The following is a 25935-nucleotide window of genomic DNA, read 5'->3' on the forward strand; positions in this document are numbered from 1 at the left end:
ATACAAATAGAACTTGCTTCACTCCCTGATGCAATTATTTTTGGAAACTGAAGAACTGAATAAATTGGAGAGATAAACATGCCAGTGAGTAATCTCTCAGATATTGCCTATAGTATTGAAAAACCAGAAAATGAAAAAAGTGCATCTTATTTAGAGCTTTAAGGTAGTAAAAAAAAAAAACAGACAGAGAACCTACAACAAGACCGGAAGAGGCATCACAAGCACATTCTGGATGCATTTATTTCTACCAGTTCTTAAAAACAGATGTAACAGATGCGGTATAACAGCACTGAGATGGTTTTGTTCACTTTTCTTAGCAATGAATCATTACACCCACAAACCTGTAATAAAGAATCTGTGGGATCTGTCCTCGTGTTTGGTTGGTGCCATTACTGCTCAGACTGCATGTACTGAATGTGAACGTTACACCGTCGGGACACTGAACCGTGGTCATCCCACCATCTCCATTGGCAGTCCGGCTTCCGTAATTCCTCAAGCGAACTGCGTACTTCACATTTTCCTGAGAAAGGAGAGCAAAAATAGGTTCCAGTATAAAACAAATTATTTAATGGCTTCATGGTATATGAAAGTTGTTATTTTACATTAATACTGTAGAGTCTGAAAACTCCTTCAAAGCACTCTACAAATGAAATAAAACAAAAAAGATCCAGCATTTAACAAAAATCAGAGCTGTTCCATGTTCCCAAACTATGGACCATAACTTAAATTACTACTGATTACTTTAAGGTATCCAAGAAAATTAACTATGAAGTTGCACAAAAAAAACCTGCACTTTCAAAAATATTCTGAAATTACTAGGCAACTATAATCTATCATATGGACTTACAAAAATCGTATGCACTTGGGATCTAATTTCTTCTAGCTAAGAGGATTTGTAACTTTTAATTTACAGGTTGAAGCCAAGACTTTATGAAGCACACATCAAGATCAACTTGTGAATGTGCATCCAAAAACCCAAACAAATTTACACTGACCATTTCAATTTTGTTATCTAAAACAGTTGTATGAAATCTACAGATGTACTTTTATTTTATTTACCTTCAGTGGCACAACTTTGTCAAGTCTGATTTCAGCTATGTCACTAGGAGAATCATCTGTGGTGTAAGTTCCTTTAACCAATTCTAAAGATGTCCATCTATGAGAATGAGTTGCATCTCCAGTATGATCACTCTGATTCAAAGAAACAAAGCAATTTTAATACATTTATAATGTAAATACATGACACATGCAATTGTGCAATTTGTGTTTCACTGCATAAATTTTTACACATGGCATTACAAACAAAAAGATGAAAAAACTGCTCAGAGTCAACAGTAAAGCCTTTCCCCATCAGAGGAAATTAGTGAGCAAAGAGGTTAATTTCCCATAGCAACCTATGCTTGTCCTTTGAAAAAGATCAGAATCATCAGCTATAGTGAACAACTGTATGTAAAAGAACAGTAGTTTTGCTTCATTACAACACAGTTTTATGCTGCTTCTAAGAGAGTAAATCAACAGCACATGGAACATATGGTAGGTACTGTCTGATCATGCTGGGAATCTATCATCCTTTTTTTCAATTTTTGGTTATAACCTCATTTCTTAATTTCATTCATGACTGACACAGAGGTAACTGGTACTAATTTATATTTAGCTCCAGAAAGTGAAAAGTCCCTGATACTTCAAATATTACTTGTAATAAAGGAAGTGTTCACAACAATAACCAAGATAAGGACCCTACTAGATATGGTTTGAAGCTTGTGGTAATACAAAAATCTTAACCACAAGCAAAAAATCCTACTACCAGTGCACTGTTTTACTGGGAGCCTAGACTGAATATGAATATGAAAATATCACTTTGTAGAACATACTCTAAGAAAACCTCTGAGGTTACTTTTGTTCAAATTGTTTTCCCAGAAGCAGTACTTACATCATCAACTAATACCTCCAACTCATACTCATGGATTCCTCCTCCACCATAAACAGAAAATCCTACTACAACTACACCAGGTTTGTCAACAGAGAAACATATGGCATCAGGGGATCCATTCCCAGTATTCCAGCTTCTTCCCTGACTTGTTTTAGTGAATCGGTTTGGAGTAGATTTGACAGAATGGAGAGAATTCAGTCCATCAACCTGTAGAAAGTTAAATAGAGCTGTCAGAAAATATTCACTGCTAAATTTTAGACAACTTCAATAAAGCAAAGTGAATTATCAGATTTTTCAACCGGGTAAATTTTAAAAGTCAACTCATAAACCACAGAAGATGGGACTATTTAGCTTTCTAGTTAATATTGACTAAAAAGAAAAAAGAAAGTATTTCTGATAATTAAAAATTAACTAGGAATAATCAGAAATCCAACTTGTTTTTTAAAAATATTTAAATATATATTTTATGGCTGAATTAGCAAAAAATACAGATTAGCGTTACTAAAAGAAAGGTTAGGTATTTGTGCCGTAGGTAAAGTATTTCTGACTTAGGTACAGTCAAGATTAGGAGAGCAGAAACAGATGTTACATAATGTTAAAAACACCTTGAATCAAGATGTTATCAAAAGCTTGATTCTTTCTGTGAGAAAAGCCTGTTGATAGCACAGAGACAGTGACATGCCTTTAACAAAATCAGATACTTTTCTGTCACTTAATGAAGTTACAACCTCCTGAAAGGATTGTACAGCTACACAAATATGCAGGCAAAAAGCAAACTACTCAAAAAATGTACAATTTTTAAAACAATCTGCAGTATTCTTCAGCACTAATGAAGTAGCTAATTATCAACAGTACTTTTCTAATAGAGTAAATATATGCTTTTAAATCTATGCAAATCATCTGCACTACTCAAAACAGAGAATTCTACAATCTCTGAAAGATCTGCACACCTATAGAATACCCATACAGCCTCAATCACATTCATAGCATGTTTGCTCTGAAAGCCTTCTAAAATTATTTTAGAGCAGCTTTACCTCAGATCCTAATGCTGATGCTGTAAGCTCACTCACAATACTTGCAAGCAACCCACAGGTATTAGAAACTAGATGCGAAGAGAAAAGTTCATTTTCTCTTCTAAGGCTGTTTCGTACTGGTAAAACAACAATGACCAACATCTTTTCCAGCACTTCCCGAAAGCTTGTCATCCCTGAAACATTTTCTTCACTCTGTAGTGTGAACAAAAACAATGACAAATGACATGGTTATTAAAAAAACCAAAACACAAACTTTCACATATTATAAGTATTAGGTGACTTAAATATCTAAATATCTGTGACTTCATGAAGATTAGAAATGTCTAGAAGGGGGAAGAAAAATTATAAGACTCAAAGCTATCATGGTATGTATTCCTTTGTCAAAAGAATTGATTGATGTCCTTAATTTCCTCTATGAGGTGGTGACAAGTCTTTTATTACATTGGAAAGACACCAGACACAGATGTCCTTCCCAGGTGATGTCTCTTCTTTATATAGTATATAGCCATAAAACCTATGGGCTTTAAAAGCATACATTAAAACACAGTGGACGTATAGCTGCTTCTGAAACAGTTCATACAATTTTCTTCTAAAGTGTCTAAAAAAACCTTGGAAGCTTTATTGTTTTGGTGTTAGCAAAAAGAATCTTCTATGCAAAGAGGTCGGACAAAACCAGTGGTGAGATGATTATAAACAGTTTTTCTTTGCTGAATGAAGACTATGAAACAAATGGTATCTATTCTGCCTAGCAGTGACATCCACTGCTTTCAACAAAAAAAAATAAAATCAGCTCAACAGATCAAAATCCAAGGTTTATCCTTCTCACCTCTTTGTATGCCAAAAAAAAAAATCCAAGTAGTGAACAAATATGGAAGACAATCAGGCAAAGAAACCTGTACAGAACACTTTTCCATCTTTTATAGTTAAGAGGCTGCTGCATCCAAGAGACAAATATTGTATTTGCATTTAGAAGTGCCTGTTGTTTTTTTTCCTTCATTAATTTGTACAGGTGCTTTTCAAGTCCGTGAAAGCTTTTAGCACAATAACGGCCTACAGGAGTATGTCCCGCAGCTTTACTGTGCATTTTATAAGGATTAGAAAAATTTTGACCTTATCTTTTGCTTTAAATTTCTGGGAATGGTAGATTCTACAACCATCCCTTATTTACCTTTCTTGCATAACTCTTAATTTCATATCCCTGTTGCCACCCAAATTGAAGAATACTGTTTAGTAGTCCTATTTATCTCACTATTATCTTTTATTATATTATTATTTTATTATTATCATCTTTACTTATTATTTATCTTTCATCTTATTTCTCATTCCTGTAAATCAATTCTAAAATATGAGAACTACAACATACAGCATTAAAGAGCCCTTGATTAGGAAATTGCTTAATAACCTTTGCTAGAACAGTATGAACTGGGATTCCTTTATTGACCCCCTTAAAAACTCCAGTGTGGGACATGGCTTCTTATTACTAAGGCTGTCTTCCTCAAAACACCAAATCTATCTACATGTGAGCACATGAAAAAACTGAAAAACTGCTGCAGAAAACAGAATACTACTCCAAAGGATATTTCTTCCAATTTAATATTCCAAGACAAGAACCATTCTGCTTAGACATTATCCAAAGCAGAACCAGTGGAAATATTTCACACAAAAAGCTGAAAACTGTACAAAATAACACGTTTCTAAAATAAGCCTTTTAGAAAGAAAACACTTAGGTAAATGAATGTACATTTTTATTGAGCAAAAACGTGTAGGTACATTACAGCTTTCTGTTGCAAAGTAAAAGAAATCATTAGATTTTTAGAATATATCCTCACCTGACTAAGCTTTTCCATGTGTGCAACCAGAAGAGGAAAGCGGTGAGCCAGGGCAGAGTCATTCTCAGTGCTGACTTGTTTAACCATGGAGCGCAGCAGGGCCTCTCCGTCGTAGGCAATGGGAAAGATGGAGGTCAGCTTCACTGAAGTGTGGCACAGAGCAGACATGACAGCTGCAAGGAGCCGACTGCTGGAGGTCTTGAAGTTTGCTTCCTGGATATCCTAAAGACAGAAAAAGAAATTAACAGAATGGCACCACTGCACTGAAACAATGGAGAAACTACTTGGAAAGGAACTTTCCAGCTTTACTGTAATTAATAAAAATAATTTAGAGAAAGCTTTTTTATGAATTTTACATTACCTTCCCTTATAAGCTTGAATTCAGATCTTCAAAACTGGAGCAAATCAAATTTTTTGGTTGGCATATTTTAAAGGCATATTTTATAATAAACCCTTCTAATATTACTTTTAAAATCTTGGTATCCTTTGAAGACAAGGCTTTTCTTATAATTGATTATAATTAAACAACTGAATTAGAGCAATACATTAAAGAACAGATTCTTCCTTGAAATTGTATATGCCAAATGAATCTTCATGCAAAGCAGCAAACAGTTTGCTTCTGACCACAAGCAATGCAAGCAACCAGCTACACTGTTTAGATGTAGGATGCTCAATCACAATAAGCAAAATAAGAAAGCTGTTGATTACAGAATATGCTTCTCATGTACTTGGCTGGATCAGAGCACTGCTGTTTAATATTGAGGAATTACTCAAGTACTAGTGATAAAATATACCCCATGGATGTTCTTAGTCAACATGCAGCAAGAGTAAGCACATATAAAGGCATGGCCTCAACACTGAAAAAGCAGGTGCTGACAGTGACCAGCACCACAAATTTTCTTCACTGTCCCACAGAGAATCTTAAAGGCTAAAGAAGACAAAAGTTCCTAGGATCTTATTGAACTACCTTTAGAGAACACCCCGAACAAACAAAACCAGAAGCAAATCCAATACCCAATCATGAAAAAAACAATCCAAAACACAATAAAACTCAAGTTGCAAATCAGGATAAATGCAAAAAATTAGTAACAGTTTTACATATTACTTGGCTTCAAACTGAGCAAAAGGACAAGCCAAGCTGTTACTTTTACTTGGGTCATTTTAATGTACCTGGTCCAAACAGTTCAGCAAGTCACAAAGACATGCCCACTGGAGAGCTGGTGTTGGATAGAATGAATGGAAGCAAGCTGTAAATGTATTATGGCATTCCTGAAGAACAGCTTCCAACAGACTGAGAGGCTGACTAAGATATCCTTGTGGATCATTGTCCAGCTTCACCATGCAATGGTCAACTCCTTCAGATAAAATTTTTCTCAGCAAGGTCCTTGTTTTTCCAATGCAATCTGCTAGTTTGCTGGTTTCTTCTACAACTGCCTTAGCTGTAGCTAGAAGATTACACAAACAGAAGCATTAAATGCACAATAATGAAATATTTTCATGTTACTATGCACATTTCACATGCAAACAGAAAAACAGGGAATTCAGCAACATTGTTGAATCTACATTCAGAGAAGTTAATTCCAAAAGTAAAACAGTGAAAGGATGCTAAATTCTATCAAAGAAACCTGACCATTAAAAACTCCCACTTTTCTGCTCCTTTATAATATATACTGTGCTTTAATGAGCATTTTTAAAACACAGGCATGAAAAACACAATCTTTCAAATTCACACTTTGCTCAATGCCACAGCAAGCACTATGCACAGATATGGAAAAAAAGAAGATACCAACTGTCCAAAAGAGCTCAACTGATATATCACACAGGAAATTAACTTTAAAATACACAGATTACAGTGCAAACATTTGGTACTAGGATACTTAGTTATGCAGACAATTGAAAATTTCCTATTTCAGACAACAAGTCTTTTAATTGCTCCAATAAAACAATCTGTGTGAGCAAATCTATTTTGTATCATATCCTACATGACTACTTAGATCAAACCATAAATTTCCTGTAGATTATTTGCTAATAAATATGAAAGGGAGAGGAATACCTGATATTGGGTATATTTCACAGGTGTAGACCCTCAGTAATCTCAGGCAGCAAGTGCCCACAAAACGCAACCTTTCCAAATCCAGAAGAGTAGCAGTGTATTGGAAACCTTTCAGCCCACGAAGTTCTTCAACTCCCAGCACCAGTGTTGTCCAGCTCCAGTGAAGAATGCTCAGTAAAGATTCAAAGCATTCCTATTTCAGGGTATGAAGGATAGACACCGAAAGCAGATTTAGTGTTAAAAAACAAGAAATGACAGTTCTGCATCAGTGTTAGACAAAAGGCAAACAGCATCTTCATCTATGTTTCCTATGAAAATACATTCATGTCTATACACATCCACCATTCAACACACAAATCCTAATTTGCTTGAGAATAAAAAAAAACAACACTGAGAATGCAGGGGACACTTAACTGTAATACCATAATAATATCTATCTATAAGCTGTATTAGAGTATTATGTGAGGAAGCCTCTCAGTTATTTAAGAACAAATGTAATGGAGATTTTTCAATAAGCTTTAATTGCTTCATCTACAGAAGAGTCCAACAACAAATTTGGACATAAAACATTCTTATCATAATACATTCTTATTAATACATAATATCATTCTTATTCTGTCTTCACTTTGTTTTCAAGCAGCTATGATCTGCAGCACCATGGCCACTATATAACATTTACAGCACTTGAAAGCTAAACAGAATCACATGGTAGTTCACAAAAAATCTAAGGATTTAAAAAGTTTTGTTTCTACCATTATTATTGTATGTGGTCAGTCAATTTCACAAAGTTGTACCTCAGAAAGTAAAATAAAAGTATTTGGCGTTGAACACCAAAATGAAATCTTCAGAAAAAGTAAAAAAAAAAAAAAAAGAATATACTTATCAGTGTGCCTAATTTCTGCTTGAGAAAGCAAGCACAAGATCATAATTATTTTCACATCTACATCTTTCAGTTTCCTAACCATGTATGAACTTGCAGGAAACACAGAAGATTCTCAATAGTACTCACCACTGAGACAGTTCTGGCAAAAGATCTCTTTAAAATATGTACTGGTTCACTAGTTTGCTGTTTTCCTTTGGATGCACTGCCATCACTTGTTGGCAACCTGGAAGAAAAATTTTAGAACTTACTTGAAATCTCCAGTTTTTACTTTTAGTAGAGTTTTGGGTTGGGTTTGGTGTTTTGTTCTGGTTTTTTACTTTTTTGTAGTTTTACTGTTTTTATTGTTCAAGTGGGGAAAAGAACCAAAGTGAAAAAAGTTTTAATTCTCAAAAAAAAGTTCCATTTCAACAGAACTTTTTGCAGTTTCCTCATCATTCTAGACCAGTAACCAAGTATCTTGAATTCTCTCCAACTAGCAGTACTGCGACAACTAAAAATGAGGTTGAGATTTAATTACATGAAATTATTACTAGTATCTACTGTATTTCCTCAGATGACATCAAGACTGGAAATGTTATTCCTTAAAAGAACACTGGTTTTGTGAAGGCAAAATGTATGTGGAGGCTAAAAATACAGACAGCATCTACCACTGCAGCATCTTCCCTTTTGTGCCCCCACTGGTCTTCAGAGGTCTTAAGGGTTGTTTGCCTTTTGGCTACAGCCATCTCTCTACACCTAAATGATGAATTTGTCATGCCAGGACTTCATATACATCAAAATGAAACCTTCACCTGGAAGGACAGAAAACTTCATGGCAGAAGTGAACTGTTCAGCAGAGGAACCTTGAAAAGGACATTCTTAGAAAGGAGAAGAGAACTGGTATCAAAGAATTCTAAGCTTCAGAATCAGTGTGGAAGCCAGGGGAATTACATACACACACAATATATAAAATTGATGTCCTGTATCTATCTGAGGACATCTGTAAAATCTACTATCAACACAGTGAAAGAGCTCCTGATTATTAAAACACAACATTTATCAAGGCAATGATAAGTTTAGGGTAACTTCTTGTAAAGCACTGTTGATTTTGGCTTTGTTTCATTAGCATCACCTGTTCAAGAATATACAGTTCCTAAACTGAGGGTGACCAATTAGAGCACTTCCCAACTAGTAAAAAATATTATTAATGTTATTGTAAATGAAAACCTCAAGACTCAAGCAGCAAGACTCCAAGAAAAATAGCAAGGAAGTAAATGTGGGTATAATTTCATTACTTTTCTCAAAGGCAGTAAGTTTTCCCTACATTTTACAGATACTGATTTCCTTTGCTTAATACAGTAATATTTCATGAAACATGCTTATAATGAATTTAATACTTCTATTTAAAAAAAACATGTCAGCAAAGTGTTCCAGAGGTTAAAGTATTACCTGTATAGTAATTGTGGAATCTGCCCTGCATTCACATCTGTACCATTATTTGATTTCTTGGAACTTTTAAACTGAAATACAACACTGAAAGAGAAATAACCTAGTTATTATTCAAGTCTTATTAGAGCTCCTCTTTTTAAATAAAAATATCGAAAAAAATATACCCATCATCTGTAGTAATAGAGGCCTGTCCATGAGATCCACAATCACTGCTAGGTCCTGACACTCTTGCCCAGGCTACATACCACCAGCCAGCTTGCAGGAGTACTGGCTCATCAAACATCATTGCATATTTCTCTCTGGGAGAAGTAAATTTTGGAAAATGTTATCTTTTAATTATTTTTATATTCACTTTTAACAAATTACATCCTACTCGTTAAAAGAAATTGAGACGCAATGGTATTAAGTTGTATCTATTTATATTCAAAACACAGAAGTTTTTAATCTAAAATTTTTAATTTAAAATATTGTAGTAATTAAAAACTAATTCAGAAGGACCTACAAATGCCCGAGTTGTGCTTGATCTTGAATTGTGAACAATTGTATCAATGCCAAACAGAGCAAGAAGACACTAAGTTAAATTAACTTAATTTTAATTTAAAAAAGTTTAAGTCAATTAACTTAAATAAACCCAACTACATCTAATATACAATACTGCAAGCAAAGTATTAATAATAAAGTACTATATAATACTGATTTCATAAAAAGTTTGCAAATGACAAGAACTTATACATAAATTCTTAGTAATTACAATAAGCATTAAAGAAATTAAGAGGATATATATTTCGCTGATTGATATATAAGATTTAAACCTGAAAGAATTAATCATGTATCATTTGAAATTTAAATTACTTCATTATAGATAATGAAAAAGCAGATAAAACATGGCTAAACCCAACCATATGCACAAAAGAGCTGCTGCAATATTTTGTCTTATGGTCTCAACACAGGAAGATGGGATTTGACTTGGATTTATACAAAAGCAAGAATTTCATTATTTTTCCTCTTTTAATTTAAATACCATACTGGTTTGGGGATGTATTTGGTGTTTTACTATTTCCCTACACACATCAAGTGTTTTACATCACTTGCTACAAAATCCTGTTGATATTTAGAGGGATACTAAAATGTGTATAGGGAAGTAAAAATAAAGATCAAGAAGCAGGTGGAAGTAGGCAAGCTAAACATCTTACCTAGCAGCACAGTCATATGCTAAGACATCTGTCTCAGCAAGGAGGTCTCCATCCGTCTCATGGTCTCCCCCATCTGGACCCAATTCAAACAACTGGTGAAGTAAGGAAAAAGGTAAAATTATGTCTTAGGTGTTAGAAACCTCATAATATCACTTTTTCTTTTCTGGCATTCTGAAATTGTATACTACTCTTCCTTCCCAAAAATAACTACTACTTAATATCACTGACAGGCAAAACCACATTTGGAAGTCAGGCATTAACGGTTAAGAAATAGCAATTGACACTGATCTCCCAGCCTTATGTCCATATACATTTTTAAGTGGAGAAACTCCCTAAATCTTGCAAACAAGACAAAAGCAGAGCATCTAAAAAAGGGAAAGTTGGGCAGAAGTTGCAGGTTTTCCATCACCAACTGAAATGCACTATACGACCTTAAGACATACTCAGCTTCTCTGGAAAGGGACAGCTTGACAGCTGAGCAGAGACAGTTGACAGTGCTATAAACAGCTGGTGATTGGGACAAAACATGATACCTAAGAGAACTTTTTTTCTTACTTACAAATAATTTCTACCATCTGATGATTTTGAAAAAGGCCCACAATACATGTCTATGACTTCTCTTGCAAACACCTATTTTACACAGCTTATTTCTGGCAGGACTGGCAGATCTTATCTTGGCTATTAGCTAATCCTAAACAAACTGAAAATACAATGTTAGAGTATTACCATCACATTATTACCTCTGGTATTTAAATGGTGTGACTGATGTTAAGTTTCTTGACTGTACTTAGTTATTTGCAATTCTCAGTCATTATGTTAAACTAGAATAAAGCGCAACTACTTATTTTGGATTTCCTGTTGGCTTAAGCAAATGTTACTGCTAAGTGTGTCATCCATTTACCGAGAATAGACCTCAATACCTATGCATCTCAAAACAGAGGAAGAAAATTCAATAATCCACTAAATGATAACAACGACATGTTCTGAATATACAAATACAAACATCTAATAGAAATCTCAGATATAACATCTTTCACCAAAATCCTTATAAAGTATAGGAGCAGAGAATACTCACCCAAAACCAGAGCATTTACACCAGTGTGTGTTTCTGCGAGGTTTATTTATCCAAAGCCAGATTTAATTATTTTAAAATAATCAGCACACTTTCTCCACCCATAATCATGCCTATATTTGGCACAGAGTTAACTGTATTTGCAGCCACTTCTCAGTTGAAGAATCCCAGCCCAGAGGCTCTCCTGACAGCAGTTTGAGAAAGAAGTGGCAGGGAAAGGGGAAAACAATGGTTCCTGATAAGGATTCTTTTTCTGCTTTTGAGAACAGCTCCTCATGCATTCACACAGGATGTGATTTTAACCTGAAGCCCAGAACACCAATTTTCTGCTCGTGGACCTCGGAGCTTTGTGTAAATAGATCGCAGAACCATTCAGACCACTAAAATACCTGCCCAAGATATCCCTAGGATGGGACAGCATTTAATGAAGGTAAGAATGGGCCAATTTCATGAAAAGTAAGAATGGAAATTCTCAGCTCTGTACTTCACCCACTGTGCCTGCATAATGCTTTCCACATACAGTAAACGACTAATCATGGTTTTGGATGCATTACTGAAAGTTGTGATTTCGAGACACAATATTGCTTAAAACAAAACCAAACCTCCTACCTTTATTTTAGCAGTGTATTCACCTCTGCCACCAAAAAGACCAAGACCACCTAGCAATATATCTGTATCAGCACAGAAACGGATGGCTTCTACTGAGTGAGCTGAATAACCCCAGCCTCCTCCATGACCTGCAGAAAAAACCCCCAACAAAAATATAATTAGCCTGTCATTCTGCAAGCAGATCAGCTTGTGCTATGAAATTTTAGTGTATACATACTTTCAAATCTGTTAACAACACTATAGTCTTCTTTAGAATAAACTTTCATTACTGCTTGAGTCTCTTCTTCTGTATTTGCAACACCCATTTTTAAGTCCTGCATAGCAGCCAAAGTATCAAGGCAACCTAAAAGAAAGCAAAACCAAAAAGAACCCAAATTCTCTCACTGTTGATTATAATCATTGAAATAGAAATGAATACTAGTTAAGAAAATCAAAGCAATCTGCTTTGTCCCTACACCACACATATGCTACCAAGTAGCTTTATACTTTTGATTAGGTTAAGGATCACTGCTGCAGAATCTCAAGGCTTGCTAATGAACATAAGCTTCATTTATTATCCAGAATAACAAACAAATGTGATTAAAACTATTCTGAAACTTTTCCAATGGCAAATAAATTACCAGTAACATTTTTTTTTTCCTTTTTACACATAAAATATTACCCAAAAAGAGTTGAAGTAGGAACTGAATTATGATCAGACTTGAAAGTATTCACAAAAGGTGTTTTGTTTCATACACATAAGTACCTAACATGCCTTACTTTGACACAGACACAAAAAAGTGCTGTTCAAGTTGAAAGTTACCACATCTCTAGCACACAATGAAGTAAGCAGGTCAAGGAGCAGATGACTTATCATAATCAGTGGACAAGTGAGTTAAAAGAATTGGGTATGTTTCACATGGCCAGTTTATACATGAACACAGAGTACTTAGGTATTGCATTTTTAGACTAAAAAAAAAAAAAACTACAAAAAGAAATAGTATTTCCCTTAGCGACTCACTATACAAAACTGCAAAGATTTTATATACTGCATTTTCTTTAAAGTAAAAATAACTTATTGAAGATCACTTTTTCCAGGTTTGAGTTCTTTGTCCTGAGATTTCAGGTTAAGAGTACTGATTTTATTCTGTGGACTCAAAAAAGATCCTCTAAGAAGGTCTCTTTATTATGTAAGCATCTAGCAAGTTTCAACAGAACTCTAAAATCCTCTAACACCACTAAGATGGCAGAAGATAACTACATCAGCCAAATGATAAAAGTTAAGAGGAATAGTGAAAGACTACAAAGTAAAATTTTAACTGCAAAAGTGAGGAAGTTTTTAGATTACAATTAATTTATACATTAAGTTACGTTCCTTTATTTCATCTAAGGTTCTGACACATGAATTAAAAATGTATACCTAGAATATGCAAAGCTGCATGAGATCTGGTGGTTAGAGCTTTGGAACCTGTTGGCAGAGCAAGTTCTGGACTCAAAATACTACACCGGGATTGCATGTCTGGAGCTGAGGGAAGCCTGGAATCAGCAACTACTGCATTATAACTCCACAGTTCCCTGGCATTTGGGCGAAACCTAGAGCAAGAGAAAACAGAATGAACAAAACCTGTCATCTACTGGAAAAATACAAAACCTTACCAACAATTACATTTTAAAGATAATAAATGTAAAATGTAGAGGTGCTGGTATAAACTCTTGAAACTGAGCATCACTATCGCAAATAAATGAAAGCTTTACTAGCTTAACACTCCAGCAAACAAAAAGATACAAAAACATTATCATACTTTAAATCAAAAAGTCATTTTATGGGTTTAGAAATTTCAGAAAAAATTAAGACATTTCTCAAAACTAACAAATGTTAAAACAGTATTATCTATTAAGAAGTGTGAAGTAAATAGCTAAGTACTAAAGAAAATGGCAGATGTGCTCAAAAATTTTAAAGATGCCAAGCGAAAGGAAAAGGCTTACCTTCAAATAAGAGAAAAAACTCTTGAGGAATCCAGTGTATTTTGTTTGGGCTTTTTTAAATGGGTAACATCGCCTCATGAGTTTTTAAAGGATTATAAAAAAGGGCAGCATAAACAAGGGAATACAAAGACTTTCTATAATATAGATTACCACATAGAAAAAGGAAAATGAAATCTTTGAAACCACTACGTAAAAGGAAAAAACAGTAAGAAGACATAAGTCTATGGGAGTGCTCTGAAGAAACACAAAAGGAATTTGCATTTGCTACACTTCCAAAAATCTAATGGACAATGAAATAGTTTTAGCTAAAAATATTAAAGGGCACCATACGTATTAAGGATTTTAGCAAGTTAGCAATGTTCAAATTTATACACAAATTTTATGTGACATTCCACATCCACTTGAATTTCACTGAGAGATTAAGTCACAAAGAAGAAATGTTTGAAGAAATGTTTAAGCTGCACATCATCAGAATGTTGTCTCTGTACAAGAAATTGAATCCATCATTTAAATAGGCATGAATCAAAACGTCCAGAAATAATAATATACCAAGCATTTAACTACTAATAGGCATATTTATTAACACGTCTCTTCTTCAGACTGTTTTACCATTTTCTATTGAACACAAATGGGATATAACAGAGAAATAAATCTGCACAGTCTCAAAAAATCTACTCTTCAGTTAAGTATTTAAGCTGTGGATTTAGTTCTATGGTCCCCAAAGTACTACAAGACAAAAATTAATGTTTACCCATAATATCTAACATGTGACTTTTTACTTCGTCAATAACCGTTTTATTGTCTTCAAGTTGAGTATCATTACCTTGCCTCCACTGAAACTTGCTGCGTTCCCACAGCCACTGATAACTGGTTTAGTTCACAAATTGAGTCTTTCAGTGGATTTAAACATGCTGAAAATATAGAACTCTAAGAGATGTGGGTGCTACTCTTATTTCTAATCTCCGCATAATTTAAGTAAGAACTGAACTAGCAAGATTTAAACAATCCTGCAGATGTGCAAAAGGCACAACTACAACCATCCAAGGTACTTCCTACATCATAAAAAAATGTGCCTGGCAAACACATGCTTCAATGTTAACTGGCTGTTAAGTTCTTGAATCTCAATTTTGGATGAAGACATCCAAAGCAGAATGCATGTAGCTTTTAAAGATGTGATCCTATGAGATATCATCTTTTCCAGATGAATGTTGGCTAGCTGCTTCCCTGCATCAGTCTTACTTGTTTTGTGCTCAAACAATTCAAATATCATTAAGCTCTTGAACTCAGATGGAAGTTCATATTTCTCTCCCAATGCCAGCTAGCAAAGCTTTTGAATTGTTATAGAAGAATTAGATGCTATGACTCCATGTTGGAACAAAGGCTTATTATCTACACTTGCTCAAAGACTGAAATAAATACAATTGGTCTGAATGTTTATGCCATCTAAATAAACACCTTTATTTTGACCTCCCAAAATGTCAGAACTGAAAAGAATACCATTGCTCCTCCACCCCTTCTCTAGCGGTCTTAACCACTAATGCCTGACAGAAGAACAACAGTTTAAGACACACGCATATGGCAGCTGAATATGGCAAGGAAGTTACTCAGTCAACTGTTAAGTAGATGGAAGAAAGGGATTTAAGAGAGTAAAGAAACAAAACAGATTTAAATTCCCAAAGTATTATGAGATTGGAATGAGAATGATGCAAAAAAGGAAAGAAATTTTAAAAATGCAGGCAAGAGAACACGTTTGTTTTTGGCTTACTTGAACAAACCATCCAAAAATGTGAAGAATATTTATGGAAAACTAAAAACTGTTTTTCATTTACACAGAAAATAAGCATAATCAAATCTCCAGCCTTGCACAATATTTTAAAAAACTATTTATATATTACTATTTTAATAGCTATAATCCACACTTGCCTCCAAATAACATCATAGACAGGATCCAGACACACACCAGAACCTTGAAGGTCTTCCTGCTCAGAATCATTGAATGTTTTGCAACTGCCATCTACTTTGTTTATCAGAAGACATTTAAAAGGAGGAGGTTCTGATATTGAAGCTGGTACCAAACCTAGATCAGGGAGCAAAAAGAGCAAACATGAAGACACCAGTCATTAATGCTTCATCCTTAGAAAATGCCACTTTATACAGTGGGGAAGAACAGATATACTGCTACAACAAAAATACAAATGGTGGTAAGATTTAAATGCAGGTGAAGGTTAGACTTTCACATTATTATTTTTAATAAAAACCACCTTTCTAAAGAAAGGATCATCATATGCAGTAAAACTAGAAGGCAAAAATATTTTGAGTCCATCCATGTACGTTTTTGACTTGTTGCTCCTCTATTGTTTACAAAACTGAACCACTTTCTTCTCCAGAACTTCTATAAGCATTTAAAATAATACAGAAAGGCCCTTGCCTATTATATGCCTGCTTGCAAATATCTCTGATGTAGCAAGCACATGAGAATTAATGAGAGCTTCGTCGATCCGGAGAAAAGTCTGGTCCCCGCTCGCTCCAATCCACGTAGCTTTGCGCCCATACTTGGAGCCTATGTTAGGCATAGGTGCTGGTTTTGCATTCCAGTAGGGCATATCCAGAATTGGTCTGCCAAGCTGACCTTTCTGTAGGAAGAATGCAAGAATCAGTAAGTGACAGAAACAGCTGGTCTCAAAGATGGATAAATTACTTCAATAGTTCTATCACACAAAATTGGTAAGCTGGAAGAGAATTTACCACAAAACTACCTCCAAAATGCAGTGGCTGCGCCAAGCGAAGCATTATGCATTTAACTACAAGGAACAAGTTACTGACAGATATACTTCTCCCTTTTCAGGTAGGTTTTTGAGTAAAGTTTTTGTTAAATACAACTCAAACTCTCTATGATGGATAACCCTCCTCTCCATCTTCAGAATCAAATATAAAAGCATTGTTTTCCTACAACATTCAATATCTGATTAATGTCAGTGCTAAACAAGGAATACATTTGTAAGAAAAAAAAAATTATATTCAGATATATTCAGATAGACCATCCAAGTTCCATTCAATTCTGAACTTATATGGACTGTTTTATACAGCAAATACCTCTTAAAGGTACCTAGAAATCTATTAGCTCATCAAACTCGAGCTAAAAACAGTGCCTCAGCAAGCACTGCTGCACATGCTCATGAACACTTATCTGGAGATCTAGGCTTTACCTCTATGTATAAATAGTTACTGAGATGGACCTACAGTTCATATACTGCACCTAAGTATGCAGAAAAAACTGATGCCAGAAACCTGCTCATGCTCCATCTACCTCCCTCAGGCACAGAAAATGCACTGCATGCAAATGAAGTTAAAATTATTAGAGAAAAGAAAAATGTATATACAGCAAATGTCTTGTTTGGCACATTACTAATCTTTCTTCATGATAACATAAGTAAACTTGGTGAAGACATTTTCAAGTAACATGTGGTAAAAAGATTTGAAAAGTTGAAATTTCTCTTCTGTTGTGTCTGGCAGTAAGTAGTTTTTAAAGCATGTAAAAATAGCTCAGTACTTATACACTACAAGGGGCATCTTTGCAAACACAGGGAGGCACAGAAGGAAGCAAATAATGTTTAAATGCTTGTTTAGTGAACATAAGAAGGGACTCCATATGGACATGGGGAAATATACACCATATGGATATGAAAGAAGACTACTGGATTTGTGCTGTGCTGTACTGAGCAATAACCCGTCCCCTCAAGGGTAAGCAGAACTTCTGCAACTTATTGCTGTTTCCATGGAAGAACCCAGGACACTTTTTTCTTTACAAATGGAGACAGGTAATAGAATAGGCAACAATTACTTAGAACCAAGCTTGAAACAGTAAGAGTTTAAGAAAACTGGTGAACCTTATAAAATAACACTCTTTTAAATCACCATCTTCATTAAAATATTAAAAAAACCCAAGAATTCCTGGCATTATGCTTTTCTAATCAGAACAATATTAAAGGCTACATTTTAAAAAATAACAAGGGCTGAAGACATGCAGAAGTTATGCACAGTTCTGTAAGAGCAAGTATAAGCAGTCTTGAAATGACTCTGAACAACACATAAAGTACTAGCTTATTCCTATAAGCAAATAACATTTCCTTACTGAGAAACTTCCAAATGTGAAAACCTGGCCATCCATTAAGAGAATAGCTGTGTGGTTGCTCCCAGCAGTAACTTGTGTACTAGGACCTGGTAATGCTTGCACCAAAGTGGGACATCCCCTAGATAAAAATAAATTAACTCCATGTCAATACATGGTCACGCAGCATTTAAAACACACATTACTATTATATGTATTTCAATTGCTGTGAAATATATTCACTAGACTCACAAACTATAGAAAGCTAGCCAAGAAATATCTTACATATTAAATAAACAGAGGTTTGAGAGACTGCACCAGATAGTTAAGTTTATGCCCTTCTGTTACAGTGAAACAGATCAAGGACCTTCTCTTCAGTTAAACTCAGAAATTAGCATTGAATAAAAGTTATTCATTTAATATATAATTCTAGACTTACAGATGTGTAGATACATTAACATATATACGTGTTTATTTTTATATGAATACAAAATATATTGCAATGAAATGTAGCAGTAAAAAATGTTCAGAGAACTCTACTTAAGCACTTAAACCCCTGGAAGTAATTGAAGCCTAACTCCAGCACAGTTACCAGAAGCAATATTGCTACAACACTCTCAAGATCACTGGCTAGGGAATTACAAAAGAAATAAAGGTCTACTCCTCTTCATAGCTCCTCTCCCATCAAACTCAGACTCAATAAAGAACAGACCTCTCCAAACTCTTTTCCAGAGATATATGAAACGGTCTAATCCATTTGTCTCCCAAATATGTAAAGACATAAGAAAATAATCTTTCTATTTCAGTAAAAATGAAGGGGAAAAAAACAACAGGGTGTTCAAGATGCAGAGAAAGAAAACTTGAACTGATGACTTGGAATAGAAAGAGCACAAAAGATAAAAAAAACGAGACACTAGAATTTTTATTTCAATACCAACAAAGAGAACAGAAACCTACAAGACTTTGAATCCCATAATGAATGTCTACCTAGACTTAATATTTCCTGTGGAGTTAAAGACTGAATTTGAAGAACAAGTTATTCCCACATAATTTTGTGTTTGGAAAGCGGGCTCAGAGTTATACAGAGGATGACAGCATTGTGAACTTACTTTTAAGCACAGCCTTTGAAAAGTAGGGTAATCTAAAATAAGAGCAGGTTGTTTCCTACTGGAATAAAAAAAGGCCAGCCCGTAGTTACCTAGCGATTGTTTAGCAGCTGATGTGCTAGAAGATGGTTCATCTCAAAGTTCTGATTTTGGGTGAATTGCAGGTAAAATAGAAGTCAAGAAATTATGAGGAAGGTGAAGCATCATGTTCAGCAGAAAAAGGGTAGATGGGAAGATGTGAACATACAAAAAATGTGGAATAGAGGAATGTAGCATGAAGGTAAGTTGATAACCTTATCTTCAAACACAGGTATACAGAAAAAGTATTCTCTGGTGGCAAATGTAGCTTTCAGTGGGTGACTAGTGAAGATGGAGGGACTGAAAGGCAGAATGAAATTAAACAGAGGATGTACAACATGATACTCAAATTTAAGTGCCTATCTTGGTCTATAGGCACATGGATTGGGACATCACTATGATTATAGACAGACACAGAGCATAGTTTAGCAGCACCAATGATGAAATTATAAAAAAAAACCCTTACATTTGTCTCTCATTAACTTTAAGGAAACTCAAAAAGGCATCAAAACATAAATATAACATAACTAGTAACTAATCCAAAAGCACCCCTGTTAAAAGGAAGTATTTTCATCATAAGGTTTTTCTTCCTCTTCCTCAAAATTATCATAGCTGCAGGCATGGAATTATCAATCACATCTTTATTTAAAAAAACCCAGTGAATATTTCATCTTTTAATGCTTAAAAACTATGCTATTATCACCATAACTATTTATCTTTCTGTTCTTTCAATTGAATCTCTCAGCAATGTTATATGAAAGCTGTGCTTGCCAGCCTCTTGGCAACAGCAGAACAAAATCAAATAAGCCACTAATGCAGAGAGATGAACTACATTATCTTCTTAAACAGCTTTTTCATTAAGATCACCCAACTTTTGGAATGGCCAACTACAGTCTATCAGTTCATTTAGAAGTGAATGGAAAAAAAATGTAAGATACTTAACTACATAAAATAAACATGAATTGCAAAAAACTAGTTTTCAATTCATAAAAGGAAGAAGGATTTCAAAAAATACAGACAGTGTGACTAGTGCACATAGAATTTAAAACCTGGGATACTACTGAGTATTTCCCTACCCCGTGAAACTCAACAGAGGAAAGCTCAGAATAGACCCTGAAGAGTCTGAGAGACTCTGGGCAAAGTTTTAACAACCAAAGTTTCTCCATCTGAATCAAAGAAAACAAGAACTATTCTTCTGGGATGGAGTGGAAAGACACACTGGTATTAAAGTCACAGAACATTTGGTCAATCATGAAAGACCAACCTCAGCTATAGAGAAATTAACCTGAGATCCCTTGGGAAAAAGTAACAACTGCTGAATAATTGAGGAGATGTACATGCATCAGCTAACTCAGGATCCTGAAGAAGGTCCAGATGCATTCTGGCTGTCCACATGGAAACATTCTTCCATCCCAAAGGGTAAGCATTTCTCAGAGCAGTTGTAGTCTTTGAAAATTCATCATGCATGACCTGTTTGAACAATTGCTGTCCGTGGTACTTGTGCAGCCAGCAGCTGCCTGCCAGCTCCCAAAACATGTCACTTGGGGCAGCTGACCGTGGTGCTGCAAACACAACTCACCAGGAAATGTTACTGCATAGTGGGTAAGAGGAAAGCAGTAGCAACTTCTGTCCATTGCAAGCACAGTTTATTACAGAGAAGTAACTTTATTACAGAGAAAATGGAGATTTTTATATTTTAGAAGTGACTCCATTTTAGAGGAAATCTGGTGAAAAGATGTAAATATAACCTGCACTCCACCACTGGAGTAAAATAATCAGAAAATACACCTAAAAACATGGTCCTAACAAACAGATAATGGCACACATTTTTCCCCCCTGAAGTTACTAATAGAATATAGTCTCTATTCTTTACCTTCAAGTGTAACATAGCTGATCATCTATGGAAGGTCTGATCAGTTTTGCTTTATGTTACTGTAGAACCTTTGGAAGCAAAATCCTATCAAGACCGTGTCACTTCAGTCATTCAATTTCTGGAGCTTGACTGTCAGGTCATGTACTTATTACTGGAGTGCTGAAGTCAAGAGTTTGTACAAAAAAATACAGGCAAATTTTAAACAGTTACAGAAAGATCTTGGAGTTTTAACTTCCAGCTTCTTGAGGGAGGCATCAGCAACAAACACGCCTTTGCTTACCTGAGCACAATACATGCTATTTTTCACCAAGACTAGATACTGCAAAGCATTTCTTGTTTCCACTGAGTTTCTATTCACCAGCATCTAATTTGAGGAGAATATAAGCACAGACTGACAAATCTTTTATGTAGTGAATAGCTTATCAACATCTGTCACTGTGGATTTTACAATAAAAAGCCTATACAGGCTAATTGAATGGTTCCAGCTTACTGATAGGGCATGTAATCTACCTCATTCCTGCTGAAGTAGAGGAACAATGTGTGATGTTTATAATATTCTAATAGAAGAGTCTACAATCCCCTCAATTAAGGAGCAAGGCATGTCTGAACAGGTGTTCAGAATTTAAAATACTTCAACATTTTCAAGACTTCTAAAAATGTAGCCTCACTACTAAATCTTTACACTGCAAGTCAAAAGTCTCTGAAAGGATGCCTAAATGTTACACTTCTTTTTTTCTCCTCTCTCCTCTCTCTCTCCCAGAAATACAGTGGAGTATCAGTTCCTGAATTCAGGAGATGATGCTCTTCCTGAGGTCAATACAGGCAATGTGACACACTGCATGACTGACATACCACTGACCTGGCAGGAGCTGGCCATCTGAGCACCACTGCGTCCCAACTGAGGTGGAACTCTGCATAAGGATTCCCTGTTTCCTTCTCTGAATCCCTTACTGTGAGGACAGAGGAGAGATCTCTACTTAAAGCTGGAAAAAGAAGTACATCAATGAAGAAATTATAATTTGAATGATGGTGCTAAATAGCAATATAGTACTATAGCCAGTTCTCATGCATAGGACATACTCCAAATTTCTTCCAGGTTTTTTTCAGACACTTTCTAGGTCTGATGTAGAATGATACAAAGGTCTGTGCCAAGTCACTGGCACCTCCTCAGCTTCAGCACTATTCTTCAGCACAAGAATTTTCATATTATCCTTTAGGATGTCACTTGGAACTACTACTAGTCTTCATCCAGTTTCTATCTAAATAAGCAAAAGACGTAGGGTTTACCACCTGAAATACCAACAAATACAGCAGATATCTCCAAAGCCTTCTGAAAAGCCAAGTGATTTCATCAAAGAAATAGGTGACATTAGGTTACCAGTACAAATGTCACTGCTATGTGCACCTCTTCAGTCTTTAAGACAGAAACTAGCCTTTTTCTAACAGCAACTTGTATTGCTAGTTTAAGCAGCAACTTGAATTGCTAGTTTAAGCCATTGTTCCTTGGAACAAATACCCAAGAATTTCCAGGAGGGAAAAACAAAGTACTTGTCTGCAATATGACTCTATCAGACAGAAACCCAGACTGCATCCACCGATCTAGTGCAAACTGAGTAGGGGTAACAGTTCAGAGACTACTATCAGGCACAGCAGCCAATACAAGGCAATATTTCCAGTATACTTCCTTTCTTCCCTCTCCCCCTTAGACATAGTGAATCCAATGCAAGTTTTAAGATGATGAAGATTTCTTCAGGAACTTGACAAAGGAAAGGGTTTTGAAGTCTACAAAGAGATTAGGATGATAGATGTTCAGTAATTTTCACCTGACTGCTACAAGAGAAACAAGAGAACTGAAGACAGGTCATGGATGCTCCGCTCTGTATGCCTTTTACCTAAGGATACTGAGCATTACATACACAAAGTCTCAAAGATTCCTACTATAGAAACCCCCTTTGTGTGCATTACATTGCATATGTACATGTCCAAAGACCTAAATCACATTTCCTTTTATGGCAGGACAATGGTTTATTATTTACCTTAATTAAAAGATGTAATTCTAAGCATGAGATACTAAGCGTGAGATTGAGCTTCACATTAAAGATATCTATATTATTTATCTATGCTCTCATTGTAGTCAATAGAGATCAGGTTTACAGAGCTGCATGTAAGCAGTGGCTGGTTAGTCAGATATCTGTCCATGCTCTGCTGATTTCTCTATTTCCATTGACCACAGTGAAAGCACACATTGCTCTTCTGACAACAGCCAAAACAAGTGACTACAAAATGCAGCTGAGACCAAAGCTTAGGGACTTCATCTGGGAGGTAACTGATGAGCAACAAATGAGACTTTATCATAACTGAATTGAGATTAGCTCAGCTGGTCAGAGCACAGTGCTAGTCAGAGCACAGTGCTAGTAACACCAAGGTTGTGGGTTTGATCCCCACACAGGCCATTCACTTAAGAGTTGGACTTGATCCTTGTGGGTCCCTGCCAATGCAGAACATTCTGTGATTCTGTGAATATTCTGTGAACCCTTATCACTGGTTTAACAGCAACAGGTCCATCTAGGTTTACAATATCATACTATTTCAATTATTGCATATGTAGTATTTTACAGAAATAATGAAATCCTAATGAGGCATCAATGTAACTGTAATAGGTGCTGGGAGAATTAAAGAGACAGAAGTCTTTCAAACTATTACCAAAGCAATGCTAATAACTATGCACAGAAGATTTCATGCATTAAATAAATTACTTATACAGTACAAGAGTACTGTTACTGCATCAATATTCACAGGGTTATAGGGAGTAAGTGCAGAACAAGAGCTCTTCAACTTTATTTGGTCTGTGTTTGAATTTTCACACTTGCTAGCTACAGAGAACCAGAAATTTAGCCATTTCTTATGCAGCAGTACAGTAATACACAACCACATTCTTTGATTACCAGCTTACCTGGAATTAACATCACCATGTCCAAGTTGACCATGCTGCCCATATCCAAATGTGTAAACATCACCATTCTCCATCAAAACCACTGAAAAACAACAAAATATTTTTCTGACATACATACATGACATGGCGCTGTACCAGTCCTGGTTACCCTTCTGAGTAGCAGCTTATGATCCCCAAGACACCCAGATCAGATTCCACAACCCAAAACAACAAGCAGCTCTATGCAGGAGTAGAGCTCTGCCATGCAGATGATATGTCAGGGAAGGTTTAGGCTGCATATTGGGAAAAGGTTCTTCACCCAGAGTGCAGCTGGACACTGCAATAAGCTCTACAGACAAGCAGTCACAGAAGCCTGACAGAGTGCAGGAAGTGTTTGGACAATACTCTTACGGACACAGTGTGATTCTTTGAGATGTGACAAAATGACCCTGCCACATTTCTAACTTTCAGCACTCTTGCATACATCTCTTTTAAAAACTGAACACCAAGCAGTTAACACACATATGACAACCTTAAAAAAACAACTCTATTATAATAAACCTTGATTTATTTGTTTTTACCTGAATGGTGAAATCCACAACTGACTTGTACAGCTCGCAGCTCACAGTCAAAGCGGACAGCCCCTGGTGGATATGTTGTGATTTTGCTGGCATCCTTCTCACCTCTTTCTCCACTTCCATCTACAAAAAAGACTTAAAATCATATGCTATGCATTCTAATAAAGATATATTAGAAAAATGAACAGAACAAGAATAGTAAATAACTCCCCACTCCACCACTTGTAAGGTAGAAGAGAGAACTCAGAGTAGCAAAAGAGCTCAAAATGCAGCATCAAAGCAGATGTGGAAGATGATAGAAACTCTATTTTTAAACAATGTTCTATCAAGGTACACATTGGAAAAGATCCTCTAAAGCACAGACTTCTCAATGAGCAGACAAAAAGAACCAGTGAAACAGAAAATGCAAACTTCAGAAGCTTTGCTTAAAAGCCATCACTTTCATTCTTCAGTAAGGTAGTGTTAGTAAGTAGGAAACACTGTAGTTAAACTGAACAGGCATAGCCTAGTCTACCTTTTCCAAGTACTACTCTTTAAGGAGTTTACTTGACTCCAATTCAGTCACAGAGCCCGTTTTAAGTAGGTGACAATTACTTACACAGCTAATTTCTAACAATGCAGACAACTCACCAAGAGCCTGTCCTTTTCTTGTCTGCTTCCATGCATTTTTAGACAACATTTCTGAGATTTCTTTTAGTAAGCATGTATGAGTTTACTAAGTATGAAGTGCATTATTAATTCCTAAAGTCAAACTGCCTTCACATTGGACAAAAGCACTAAAGTGCAATGTGTTATTTCTAAATTTCTTGCAAGCTACCATCTTCTCCAGAAATCAGAATGTTTCCTAACAGTTGCTTCTCAAAGAATTCAAGGTATTGTTAAATTCACATATCTATTTAGAATTTCAACATGTTTTCCTGAATAATCATCAGTGGAAGTCTGAACTTCAAGACTTCATTATTCCCTCTGTGAAGCATAGTAATTACAGACTTACAAATTTTTTAAAATATAATTCTGCTTTTATACATATTGCTCAAATTTTTCTTTTTATTGCAGAGCAAATGCTACTACAATAAAGTCATTTCACACTTTCATTACATTCCAGTTTTTAAAAAGCTTACTGTTCAAAGAATAAAGTTATTTTCTAGTGAAGACTTGAGAACAAAAATTACATGAATCTGCATGTAGCTCACATCTGTAAAGAACAGTGTGTATAGGTACTAATGGTTTTGAAGAATTAGGTTTAAAAGCATAGGTAAAGTAT

General features: G+C 35.4%; 1 protein-coding gene across 19 annotated transcripts in view; it reads right to left on the reverse strand.

Moving 5' to 3' along the window:
• MYCBP2 (MYC binding protein 2) overlaps positions 1-25935 on the reverse strand; it is a 168285-nt gene that overhangs the window by 78494 nt on the left and 63856 nt on the right. For 12 of the 19 annotated variants that reach the window (XM_050972368.1, XM_050972421.1, XM_050972420.1 and 9 more), the window contains exons 19-37: positions 24675-24806; positions 24115-24196; positions 18129-18246; positions 16425-16629; positions 15920-16073; positions 13431-13603; positions 12249-12374; positions 12032-12159; positions 10351-10442; positions 9322-9456; positions 9158-9241; positions 7856-7952; positions 6847-7039; positions 5964-6238; positions 4794-5015; positions 2965-3156; positions 1931-2137; positions 1060-1191; positions 342-520 (exon numbers count right to left, since the gene is read on the reverse strand). In XM_050972368.1, the coding sequence (XP_050828325.1) occupies positions 342-520; positions 1060-1191; positions 1931-2137; positions 2965-3156; positions 4794-5015; positions 5964-6238; positions 6847-7039; positions 7856-7952; positions 9158-9241; positions 9322-9456; positions 10351-10442; positions 12032-12159; positions 12249-12374; positions 13431-13603; positions 15920-16073; positions 16425-16629; positions 18129-18246; positions 24115-24196; positions 24675-24806 (2926 nt within the window). Of the gene's footprint in view, positions 1-341; positions 521-1059; positions 1192-1930; positions 2138-2964; positions 3157-4793; positions 5016-5963; positions 6239-6846; positions 7040-7855; positions 7953-9157; positions 9242-9321; positions 9457-10350; positions 10443-12031; positions 12160-12248; positions 12375-13430; positions 13604-15919; positions 16074-16424; positions 16630-18128; positions 18247-22020; positions 22145-24114; positions 24197-24674; positions 24807-25935 lie in introns of all 19 variants that reach the window. The other 7 variants (XM_050972392.1, XM_050972403.1, XM_050972438.1 and 4 more) reach the window with 3 other exon arrangements.

The sequence above is a fragment of the Serinus canaria genome, chromosome 1 (genome assembly GCF_022539315.1).
Source record: "Serinus canaria isolate serCan28SL12 chromosome 1, serCan2020, whole genome shotgun sequence".
Lineage (NCBI taxonomy): Eukaryota > Metazoa > Chordata > Aves > Passeriformes > Fringillidae > Serinus > Serinus canaria.